The sequence below is a fragment of the Phycodurus eques genome, chromosome 11 (assembly GCF_024500275.1).
Source record: "Phycodurus eques isolate BA_2022a chromosome 11, UOR_Pequ_1.1, whole genome shotgun sequence".
Taxonomy (NCBI): Eukaryota; Metazoa; Chordata; class Actinopteri; order Syngnathiformes; family Syngnathidae; genus Phycodurus; species Phycodurus eques.
Window position 1 is genome coordinate 11,979,077 of NC_084535.1, and position 12,989 is coordinate 11,992,065.

The 12,989-nt window shown below is 41.4% G+C and overlaps 1 protein-coding gene across 2 annotated transcripts; it reads left to right on the forward strand.

Moving 5' to 3' along the window:
• Positions 1-306: 306 nt before the first annotated feature.
• golga7bb (golgin A7 family, member Bb) lies at positions 307-12,720 on the forward strand. 2 transcript variants are annotated; one of them, XM_061690405.1, is made up of 5 exons: positions 307-318; positions 4,245-4,370; positions 5,008-5,160; positions 11,392-11,493; positions 12,634-12,720. In XM_061690405.1, the coding sequence occupies exons 1-5, from the start codon at positions 307-309 to the stop codon at positions 12,718-12,720; spliced, it is 480 nt and encodes a 159-aa protein (XP_061546389.1). The 2 variants fall into 2 exon arrangements, with proteins under 2 accessions (XP_061546389.1, XP_061546390.1); XM_061690406.1 differs by lacking the exon at positions 307-318 and having other exon boundaries at positions 4,287-4,370; positions 11,392-11,533; positions 12,634-12,710.
• The last annotated feature ends 269 nt before the right edge of the window (positions 12,721-12,989 follow it).

Below are 12,989 nucleotides of genomic sequence, written 5' to 3' on the forward strand. Positions count from 1 at the left end.
TCACATATTATTGTCAATACGAATGGTGAATAGGGCTTTAGGCGCGAGTCCGTGCACTGATAGCTGGATAGATGATACACCCACGCGCACACACCTCCACGCACACACATCTCCACGCACACACATCTCCACGCGCACACATCCCCACGCACGCATATCCCCACGCACGCACACTGTGGTGCCCGCTGTATTCGGGCTGCATGTGCCGCGTCGTTGCAGCACGCGACAACAACGCAGACGCACGTCGTCCTCCTCCACCGCTGGACACATCCATCCGCATCCACACTTACCGTCCACCGCTGCAACATGGCAACAGAGGTGAGATATGCTTCTTCGTCTTCTTTGACTTCTTCTTCTTCTCCACCTGGTGTCTTGATGTGAGCCTGAATGTGTCAGGCTGAAAAAAGTCAGACTTCATCTTACTGCTGCATGTTGAATTAAGCATGACTAAATGTGCCTTTATTTTCCTCATTTTGGGTGTAATTTTGACTGCAGTTTTCACTGTTTATGTTGCTGTAGTTAAACTGCTAGGGTCTAATTAAGAGCATTGATGAGGCATGGACTCCTCAGCACCATGGACAGGGACAGGTTCACTGTTCTCTTCTATGAAACATCAATGGACCATATTGAAACACTTTGCTATTTAGCGTTCGTCATTTACATGATAAATGAATTGCCATGCATCACTATTTAGATGTAGATCACACAAGACAAAGTGGCTGTACTGTTTACACTTACCGGACACAACATAAGAGGGGAAAATAAATGCTCATTTTTGGAAGAAACGGTATCAATTCAAGTGTATGTAACTTATTGTCGTTGTAGTTTACATTTGTTTTAACTGCATTGGCTCATAGTGAGAGGTGTTTCTAATAATTTGACTCTCTCATGTAGTTAAATAAGATAAAACCACAACTGTATACTACTGCAACCCCAATAATAAACATATTAAATGAACGTACATATGCTATAATGTAGATATCGTCAAATTGTACAGTGAGCATGCTTGGTGAGCAATCTGCAGTATACAGTATGTGATTAAAAGGCATGCTCATGCCTGCAAGATGTGGTGGCCAGTATGACAGTCATGGCTCAGTCCAACATTTAAAATACAAATGCACATCAATGTGGAAGCAAGTCAGAATGAAAATGGATTTAACCTATGAATTATCCATGGCAGACTGCAGCAGTTCATGTCCAGCAGTGATAGGTCGACTTGTCTACCACTTTACTTTTTCCACCACCTTTTACTCTACTATTTTATCTATATCATAAATATTATATATCCACTTTTGCCTCAGAATGTGCTCTCCAGTCCACCATTTAGATAATGTGAACAAACGTTCATATTTTTCATGTATGGATCAAGTTTTCCACCTTGTAATAGTCACTTCTAAATTAAAAAAAAAAACTACATACTATTCATATTCATACACATAATGGACTTTAAAAAATAATCAAGGGATTAGGATGAATTGATTTAATTGAACAAAAAGTGCCTTTTGCTCAGTTGATATATTTGTCGAAATGTCAGACATGAGGCTGCTAAATGAGCTTGACTCTCGGCTTGCATCCTTTGATAAATGATGCTGTTGTTTGCTGCTGTGTCGTTAATTGTGTCTATTAATAGAGCAACTTGTTTATTATGATGAGCACCAGGCTGTGTAGAGTACACACGGACAGTTCTTTGGCTGTTCGTGAAACAGCAAAGAAAACCTGCTGGTCTCCTTGGCCTCCTTGTTATGTTACAGTAAAAAGTAGCTTTAAACTAAACTTTGGCCATTTCTCTTAAATATAAGCAAGCCACGAAGAACTAGTATGGCCAAACCCAATTCTTTTTTTTTTTTCCATTTTGCTGGAGAGTGATTTAATGTTTTAACCCCAACGGCTGCCATGAAAGATTTTGTGAAATAGTGGTCTAAGTCCAAACATTAATCAAACTCTATCAATATCTCGTCAAAAATGTTAAATAACTTTCATTGATACAAACATGCAGATACACTTGCAACCAAGCTAAAAAAACCAAAAAGTGCCGAGTGCAACAATGGACTGACCCTATATGTCAATATTGGAGGAACACCTTGATTTAGACCAGTATTCATCTGAAGGTACGCCTTTTCTCTATTCATATCTGAATTTAACTTAAAAATGACAAAGAAAATTTGAGTTAGCCCACTTTGGTTCTCAGTGGCTCAAATGTAATGCAATTCTTATTCTGTGAACTTTTAAAGCTTTGAGACCCTAATAAAAGTACAGCGGTGCCTCGAAGCTTGACCACAATCCGTTGTGTGACACTGATCGAAATTTGATTTGGTCGACTTGGCGTGAGAACCTACATCTTCACTCAATTGTCCTTCTTTTCCAACAGTGCAAACAGATGTGCTCGCTCAAATGCATGACACCAGTCATGCTAAAATCTATATCAAAGTCCTTTGTTCCCGAAAAAGCAGCCCAATACCAGCTTCGTCTGATAGTCCGATCAATTTGGTCTCAATGAAACAAAAAACACCATAGAAAACTACCAAACCAGAACCAAACATCCGTCATCGATATAATGATGCCTGCCATTTTTTAAGAATTATATAGTGAACCCATGTATTTTTCCCTTTTGCTGGTTAGAAGTGGTGGCAGCATAATCAGGCTCCCTTTGTTACAGTAATCAATGGTAGCCTCTTTGGGTGATATGAAGTACTGCGATGGCGGTACTGTCGGTTCATACTTACCCAAGAGTGAAACCACACCAATTGTTGTCATTTATTACTATTATATTGATGATTACTTTACAACCACTGTATGCACTCTTTATAAGAGGAACCTTATTGTAAAGGTGTCCCTGAGCACATTTGTTCGGTCATAAGCGGCATAGAAACTTAATATAGATGGTGTTCCATAATAATGGACAATATTCCAAATATGAATATCTGAGTGATTAATTACAATTCATACATGTAAACAACATTAAATAAGCTTCATGTTAAAACTTAAAGATTTGTCAAAATTCCTACAACATTAAAACGGATGTATTGTACAGTAGATTTCTCCATTTCAAAAAGTGTCACAAATGTCCAATATGCACGCTACCTGTGACATGACACACATTTTCCTTTTTTGTCTTTGAATTTTTTATGCCATATCCAAATCTGCTTTCCAGCTGGAAAATACATCTGCGCACTCTTGTGTGACTGTGTTCTAGTATTTGGGAATTATATTGTCTCTACTGTGCCTCAGTAAGCATGTGAAATATGAATTAAAATCGTCCACAGATTCCTGAATTCCAGATGTTTTTTCTGCCGAGAGGCCTGAAACCAGGTCATTTGACTTTCTCGATCTTATCTACGTCACTAGCGAAGATCTCCGCCTTCCCTTTAGCTCCCGAGCCAGCGCTGTCAACATAACAAACAGGAGTGCTCTCACAAGTGGGTCTTCTACAAGGAAACAACCAATTAGAGGAAAGGGGGCGGTCTTAGCCAAGTATGGACAAAACTGGGTCAAACAGAAGTAATTGTCAGAGGGGCCTTTTCTGGACACTGGACAAGTGAAATTGACACTTTTATACATAAGTCCATGTTAGAGAGTCACTCTATGGAGGTCTAAATAGCCCAAATATTGGGACCTTTAAGTTTAACATTAAATCCAATGACTGTAGTTCTTACACATCTTAAAATTTAAGATTATTGCACCGAGAATTGAAAATGCTGTTAGCCTACAAAATGATTTTTTGGGAACACTCAAGACAATTTGAAAAAATGTCAATTCATTATTTCTGAGCCCAAAAACATGAATGTGGACTGAATCAATCACCCCTTATGATCAGTTCAGTTTGCAATAAATGCAGTCGTTTTATACCAAGATTATTGCTGCTGTTTTTCAATTGCACATAGTAATTCCCACTAAATTACATGATGCCGAATTTCCAGTTTATCTTTACCTCCTGCAGGTGTAACGGCCAGGAGTCCCAATACTTTAGTTCATCCCTCTTCACTTACTCTCCTCTGGAGTGGACTCATTGAGATCAACTGAGAGTGGGTTTACTGTGTCCCACTTACTCGCTGTTGCTGTTACTCTCAGAGGAAACGATTGTTTAGCTGTAAACCACTCAACATGCTTTTAAAGGAACGCGGTAGCTGTTGAGTGCAATCAGGGCCAAGTGCTTGTAAAGGATGCGCCGATTATACCGCTGAGTCCAAGTTGACGGGCAACACGCTGTAACTCAGTCTTGAGCATGTTTGTCTTGTCGTGTGTAGTTTCACAGCCTCCAGGAGAGGAGGTGCAGTGCTTCCCTGGTGATGAAGGTATTCGTACAGAGGGACTACAGCGAGGGGACCGTCTGCCGCTTCCAGACCAAGTTCCCCCCTGAACTGGACAACAGGGTGAGCGTGAATACAAACACACACGTACAGAACACTATAGTAGTCGCAAAAAAAACATTCGCGATGATTCTGAGTTGTAGTGATTTTTGTAGGCTGAACTTTTAAACAATATTCAAATTTATTGAGATGTACCTGTAAGCATGCATATTTTGGTAGTTGTTTTTATGCTATGATCATTGTGTGCTGCTACTGTTCACTTTGCGGCTGTAAAACTAGATTTACTGTTGTACTTAAATATTGTTGTACTTAAATATTGTCCAAAATACTCACTTCTGCAAGGATGCAAGATTTTCAAAATTAGATTTAATTCTTCTTTTGGCTGGACTAGCTAGAACAGTAGCCTTTTTATTAGACTATCTTTTTTTATGACCATTTGTTACGATCACACATTAAACAGAATATTATAGCCCTGGCAAGTACCAGTACAGTAATTATCGTTGGGAGAGTGTCCTTCCCACTATTGGAAATGTCTGCATCACTTAACCTTAAATGTGCAAGATGCTCATAGGCTTTACGTTCTCATACTGCCAAGTTGTTTCATATTGCATACAGAGGAGGGCCTCTAATTTGTTGCTGTCAAGTCCACGGAACACTTCTTGTCTCTGATGACACGTGCACGTGTGTGCGTCGCAAGTAGATCGAGCGGAACTTGTTGGAGGAAACAGTGAAGACCCTGAACTCGTACTATGTGGAAGCTGAAAAAATCGGAGGCCAGTCGTACCTGGAAGGATGTTTGGCTTGTGCGACGGCCTACGTCATCTTTCTCTGCATGGAGACGCGCTATGAAAAGGTAAGAGAGTGTCAAAAGGCGATACGGTGATATCCTGATATCCTGTGTATGGAAATCTATACATGTATAGTATTGTTATGCAAGATGTCTGCCAATGAATTAGCAGCGTGCATACTATATGGACAAATAGGACAGTTTAATATGAAAACTAAAACTGTAGAAAAGACGTACATCCCACAGTTTCTGAGGACTCTCAAGTACACCAAACTCATCCAAGCATGCATCCAAGCATGCTTGCTTTGTTCCCACTCTATCAGATTTAATCCAATCATAATCCAATCGCGACCTGTCCTACTTTATTATCCATTTGTTTGTATTTTCCCAATTAGTGGCGTCCTCTCTACTAGACAGTGTGTTTCAATTAATCACCACCACCAGGAGCACCTCTCTCCAAATAGATGCTTCCTTTGTCACCGCTGGGCAAAAATGGGAACATGCGTTTATGGTCCAAGGAGCTACATGTCTTCAGATTAGTTCTGATCATTATTTATTTAATTTTGGAAATTATTTAATTTTATTTTATTATTTTTGTTTTTAAACCGATGGCCCTTCCATCCATCCATTTTCTGTACCGCTTCTCTTCACACAAGTCGCGGGCGTGCTGGAGCCTATCCCAGCTATCTTCGGGCAGGAGGCGGGGTACACCCTGAACCGGTCGCCAGCCAATCGCAGGGCACACATCAACAAACAACCATTCGCACTCACATTTACACCTACGGGCAATTTAGAGTCTTCAATTAACCTACCATGCATGTTTTGGGGATGTGGGAAGAAACCGGAGTACCCGGAGAAAACACACACATGCACGGGGAGAACATGCAAACTCCACACAGGCGAGTCCGGGATTTGAACCCCGGTCCTCAGAACTGTAAGGCTGATGTCCTGACCAGTCGCCCACCGTGCCGCCACTGATGACACACCGTATAGTATTTGTTTTTCATGTACCGTTGCCACTTACAGGTTCTAGGCCTAGGTTCTTGGTTATTTTCTCTGTTCTTTATCGTAGTCTGTTTTTTATTATAAACTTCACTTTGACTTGACCTTTTATTATTGTATTACTAAATACAATTACTTAATTCAAGCATTATAATTTAATTGTCAAATTTAACATGGAATTATTTTATTCATTCATTCATTCATCTTCCGTACCACTTATCCTCACTCGGGTCGCGGGCATGCTGGAGTCCCCATTTGGGTCAGGAGTGACTTTGGGCGAAAAGCGGGGTACATCCTGAACTGCTTGGCAATCAGTCGCTAGGCACATGGCTCGTGTAACTTGATGTTTGCCAGATGGCGGCTGCGGTTGACATAGCTCGTACCCGGCTGGTGAAGTGGTATCGGTGCATAATATGAGAGCATTTTTACCATCCTGAGTGCAGACACAATATCAGCACTGATACTGGTATCATGTATCTGTAATTTTTATTATTGTTGTAGTTTTAATCAAGCCTCACCTGAGAAACTCAGATTTAGCCAATCACAGCACGCCAGAATTTATCTCTTATATTCAAGAACGAAGACGTAGAGACCTCCCATCCTTGTCCGAATGATTATTTCGGTACAGTCACTGGCCACTTGCAGAAGGTCACTGCAACATTCCTTCTCACCAAATTGTGTGCTTGAATGCACTCCCGCACTTTGAGTTCACAGTTGTTTGCGCCCGCATGATCCAAAGACACAGCAGATCCAATCTGATGGCGTGATCGCTTAATAGAGCTCGTTGTGAAGCGCGCGCACACACCTGCGTGTATGTGGGCAAAGCACGGCACGCCACTCGTATGTCTCACGTACCCTCGGCATAGCCAGAACGTCCGTCCTGATAAAGGCTAGGTGATGATAGCATAGTTGCAATGCGCATTCTTTGATCACCTGCTGCTGTTACCGGGTCAACCTGGAGCTGCGCGAAGTCCCGGCATGCCTCAGTGGGCTGATCTCTTCCACCCGCATCAATCACCTCCCGAGTTTTGTCACTTTTTCTAAACATTTCCTTATCAACACAAGGCACTGGGTTCTGCACAAAGTTGTTTATAGCTGTTTTAAAGCCATCCACAAAGGGTCTGGTCCGAGCTCCTTTCATGTCTTTTGTCTGCCGGTCGACGAGATGCTATCGGCCTCACTGGAGAGTGACTTTATTGACTCGTTTGACAAAATGATGTCGGTTGAACGACGATGACAAGTGTAGCCACCCAAGTTGATCTTTGATAAGAAGCCACTCGCACCAGAGAGAGCGTGTGCGGAATCAGCAGGGCACCCAAAGGCCCGGATGCTTGTGGTGCAGCCTCTCAATGGGCACTGATTGCTCATAGCATGTTGAGATATGCACTTATGCATTCATACACAAAAATGTCTATTCACTGTATTATTTTTGCTTTTTTTTTTTTTTTTTTTTTAATCTTGGACCACACGGCTGGGTTGTGTAATATTTAGGGAATATATCTATCAATAATGTTTTAAGTAACATTTTAATATTGTTTAGTGTCATAACAGTATAGAGAGAAATTGACCCAAGGGTGAGAAAACTTAATGGCCATATTATTTTTAGACATTTTACAGATACATGTAAAATGTATCTGTAAAATCTATTATTTTACAAATATATTTTGATTGTATTATTTACATTCAATGGATGAACCCAATGTTTCTCAAACGTTTTCTAGCAAGTACCAACCTAAAAAATATTTGTCTCACCACTGTACTGTACAGTACCACTGTAATGACCTACATTCAAATACAGTAGCATAGTAGCCCAGGTGTTTATCAAAAATGAGGCAGAGGGTTTTTTTTCGTAACAAGTATATTTAATATTGTAAGTCACTGTAACATTATGCACAGTTTGAACATTAACAAGGTGCTTACATATAGGAAAATTTTAAAAAATGCACTGAAATGATGATTCAATTAAAATGTATTAAACATAAAAGTTAAATTAGATTTTTCACCTAATAAACAAAAAGTTATAAAATATTAAATGCAAATGAATTGTCCTAAAAATTAAATACAACTGAACTGTACATAACAAATGTGCTGTACTAGCTTTAAAAAAAAAAAGAAAGAAAGAAAAGTTGATTGCTACTGTACATACAATACAATTTTTTACATTACATACATTACATATAATGCAATTTCTTTGAGTGATTCTTTCACCTACCCCTAGTGGTACTCATAACCACTTGGCTAAACAATGAATTGATGAGCTAAATGAATACAAAATTTTAAAAATGAATACATACATTTTTAAAATAACAATTTTAGTGGAAAACTATTAATGCAACAAATATTACAATACTCTTAATAACGTAAATGCTCAGTGGGCCGGACCGTCACCTCACTGGTACCCCATTATAAGTACAAGTTTGACTGCCCCTGCTTTGGTTGCTCACTGAACTAAAGTCTCACAAGAAATTGTGGCAATGTGCATGATAAAGGTTTTGAGCTCCAAATTTTGTTAGATTTTTTTTCGGTGTATTTCTGGACCAAATTATTGTTAATTTCTCCATTGCTTCATGACATTATTGGACCTTTAATTCGACTACAGAGTACGTGCTTCCTGTGATGTTGTTACGGAGCATTTATTCCATGTTCCTCCTGGGTTTCCAAGATGTGTTGCAAGTTAACACACAGGAGAGAGAGAAAAAAAAGCACATCAAAATTATAGCTGAGGAATTTGATTTGTCCATTTCAGGATCATTTTCCTGTCCTTCCCCGCTGCCAAAGACAGAAAGAAACGTTTACGATTGCGGTTTTATCTTCGCGTTGGGTTTGCGGGGTCTCTCCGTCGACAGCTGTGCCTGCAGCTGTGCAAGGCCTTTGCCATCTCCGAGGAGCTTTTGTCAGTATTGCAGCAAAGCCTCTGTGGCTCTGATCTCTCTTGGCGGAACACTGGAACGACCTTTAGTCAACTCAAAATGGCAATGTTTACTTGTGTGCTTTGATAAATCTACACAGGAATGCGTGTTTTTGTTGTATAATAGCAATCCAATACAAGATGAGCATAACATATTTTCACTAAAGGGGACGTATTATGACTTTTTTAATGGCTTGTATACAGATAGATGGAGCTGCCTGGACATCCATCAAGTGTGAAATTAAACAACTGAGTAAAAAAAATCTGTGACTGACTGTTATGTAACATTAGGACTAATTAAATGCACCCACAAAAGATAAGCAGAGCTGGGATGAATTTTGTTGGATGCTCAGTTCGCCAACAACGTTTGATAAGAGGCACATAAAATATTTGATCGCTTGGTGTCAATGCAGTGGCGGAGGATATTTGTGTTTGTGGATTTTTCTATGCGTGTAAGCGCAGGAAAGCTGGAGCCTGGAATCGAATCCCCAGCCTTAGAACTGCAAGGTGAATGTGCTAACCATTTGGGCCATATGTTTCCTTTAGCAAAATTGTGGAAGTTCACTGTGGCGTAGAACTGCACTGCACTTGGAGAGGTGAACTTCCATCCATCCATTTTCTGAGCCGCTTTTCCTCACTACTGTCGCGGGCGTGCTGGAGCCTATCCCAGCTGTCATCGGGCAGGAGGCGGGGTACACCCTGAACTGGTTGCCAGCCAATCGCATGGCACAAACAAACAAACAAACAACCATTCACACTCACAGTAACACCTATGGGCAATTTAGAGTTGTCAATTAATGCATGTTTTTGGGATGTGGGAGGAAACCGGAGTGCCCTGAGAAAACCCACGCAGGCACGGGGAGAACATGCAAACTCCACACAGGCGGGGCCGGGGATTGAACCCGGGTCCTCAGAACTGTGAGGCTGACGCTCTAACCAGTCGGCCACCTTGCCGCGAGAGGTGAACTTATTGAGGAAAAAAAGCTGACATACATATTTATTTTCATTTCCCCCAGCCTCCCCCCCCACCCCTGTCTGTACGCAGATGTACAAATGATCGCACTTGCCTTTTCAGCAGCGCTGACAGCTTTCTTTGTGGCGGCAAGGCCCAGTGGAGTGCGGTTCAGCTGTCAGTCACGCTTAGGCTGCTTCCAGGGGATGCGTGGCATATCAGCATTGATGTTGTCCACAGAGGCATATAGCCCGTGCTCAATAAGCTGCCCTAATTATGCCACTTAAATCTAATAGCTGTCCTTTCAGCACGACTGGCCATCAGTCAGCACAAATCCTGTGGACATGTCGCAAGATTTGTGCTGCTCTGCTGTCCGCGGCAAACACGTTATGCTGCGTGTGATGCTAGAAGGGTTTAGATGAACTTCACTGCTTTTATCTTTCAGTTTTAAAAAAAAAAAATTAATTATACATTTTTAACTGTCCTATTCACACACAACGTGGGAACTTCATTTGGTACACTTGCACAATCTAATGAGATTCAATACAAGAGCTCTGTTTAAAAAAGCAAAAAAAAAAAAAAAAAAAGTTGCTTTTCTTATTATATGTTATCATAACCCCAAAATTATATTCTTCTGATTTCTGGGTGTTCAAACCACCCTGTATCATTCTGGGATCTGTTTCTTATATATTGGTTGCCATCTTGAGCAACATGAGGGGCAAGATACTGTATATTATAAACACCTCATGATCCAGACAATTTGTGTTCCATACGCCATCAGAACACTTGACACACACAAAATAATTGTTAAAACACATATAATATATTTACTTGTATTGGCATTTATTTGATACACTGTGTGCAAAGTTTGTCGGTAAAAATATTCATTCATTCATTCATTCTTTTCGCGTACCGCTTATCCTCAGCTGACTGTGGACGAGAGGCGCGGTACACCCTGAACTGGTCGCACAAACAACCATTTGCAATTTATTCCTCTCTTAGCCTACCACGGATGTTTTGGGGATGTGGGAGGAAACCGGAGTACTCGGAGAAAACCCACGCAGGCACGGGGAGAACATGCAAACTCCACACAGACAAGGCCGAATTTGAAGCCACGGTCTCAGAACTGTGAGGCAGAATGTTTTGGAAAAACCCGCGAAGCACTGAACAAAACGTGAAGCACGAAGTGGTGAGGGAACACTGTATACGCTTTGGTGAATAGGTGCTAATGCAGTTTATTGCATTAGCAACATGCAATGCGCATATTATTAATATCTCTCAAAGCACTTGTACATGAGGTGTACAGAAATGCTGATAGATATGGTGCTGGGAAAAAAATGACAGAAAGAATGCTACTTAAATGTATTAATTGAGCATTTTATATTTAAAACATTCAAACATTCATTCACAAATAAAATTCTGTGTTGAGTTGCAGGTTTTGAGGAAGATAACGAGCTACATCCAGGATCAGAACGAGAAAATATATGCTCCGCGAGGGCTGTTGATCACCGACCCCATCGAGAGAGGAATGCGAGTTGTATCCTTCAAGGGGGCACCTGATATCTCCTCTTCCTCCTGCCGATCAAACAGCACCAGCACACAGAAGTGCACGGTAAAGCCAGGACTCTAATAGAGGCGTGATAACAGATAAGAGGTGGCAACAGTTTAGAGGTCGTGGAAGCCATTGTGGTTACAGTCCTTGAAAATCCCACACAAGCATCTGGGATGGGCGGGCAAATGGGAAACAACTCCTCCTCCTCTATGAACGGCCATGAGGCTGTCATTGGAAAATCACTTAAACTCCGTCAGGGAAGATGTTCAATAGCCAACTGTCATTAGTTGGAATTAATCTGAAACAAGGTTGGGGGAAAAAAAGCACAACTCATCAGAACAGTGTCCGAGCATGCATGCATGCATTTAAGGGATCTAGCACAAATCAAGAAAAGGAAGTGAGTATGTCCAATAGACTAATGTTCCTTAAAGTGCAATCAGTGGCCCAGTGGTGGTCCCTGAGAAACTCTTCGTGGTCCACAAGTACATTAATAAAATATATTTGTTTTACTTTTTTTTTTTCCCCATTAATTTTCTGCACACATTTATTTCCACATTTTGCTGTTACAGTCCAAATGTATTGGGGCCAAGTAGGGCAGTCATCACTCAGACACATCCAGCAGATAGAGCTGCACCTATGGGACTGGAGTAGAGCAATTGGGCCTTGTGCGATTTTTTTTGTAGAACATAACTATATCTATTCACTAAAAAGCACACCTGCAGAATTCATGCATATCCAAATATTTTTGCTCTCGTTCTGTAACGAGGTAAGATACTGCCCAAACACCCAGTTCCTTTTAAGGCGCCATGTTAGCAGAGGTGTAACTAGTGCTGGCCGCTAGCTGATAGCCGGTCGGCTTGACAGTGAACAGCAGCGTGATGGAAGATTCATCTTCTCAAGATGATGCAGAGAAAGGTCCGGATGGCTATAAGCAGTGGTTCAGCTTGTAACGGCTAGCTGCTCGACGTAAGGTCTAGTGAAGTGCTGAACGGTATACAGTCCAGAACAGTAGAACAGTACTTCTGCATTAACATTACAAGTGTGACAAATGGACTGAAATGTCCTAAGGCTTTAAGCATATTTCGTGTGTCCTGCAGAATTCCCTTCTTAACCTCCCACTTGTAGCTGGAAATCAGCGTATTCGAGGACCGAGGCTCAGGCAGCTCCACCCCCAGCAGCGGCACGTCGTCGACGGCTGGTAACGCTCGGTGACTAGAGGGCCAGCGCCGGGCTTACGGGTACGATCACGGGGGAAGCGGGACACTCGCCAACATCCGCATGCTGAAACACGAGAGCACCCGCTTCTGAGGGGTGATCCACGCCAAGACCTGCAACGGACCACCTCGGTAACAGGAGGAATGCACAATGAGTAAGACAAATAGAAGCTAATGTTTACAGTCAGGTTACCGACACCATTCTGTCTTGAAAAGGTGATATTTTTTTCGTCTTTTTCCAGTCACCATTTGTCTCATTCTGACTAT

Coding starts and splice junctions, on each gene's coding strand:
- golga7bb (XM_061690405.1), top strand. Junction 4,371..5,007: donor CCCCTGAACTGGACAACAGG/GTGAGCGTGAAT, acceptor CGTCGCAAGTAG/ATCGAGCGGAACTTGTTGGA. Junction 5,161..11,391: donor TGGAGACGCGCTATGAAAAG/GTAAGAGAGTGT, acceptor GTTGAGTTGCAG/GTTTTGAGGAAGATAACGAG.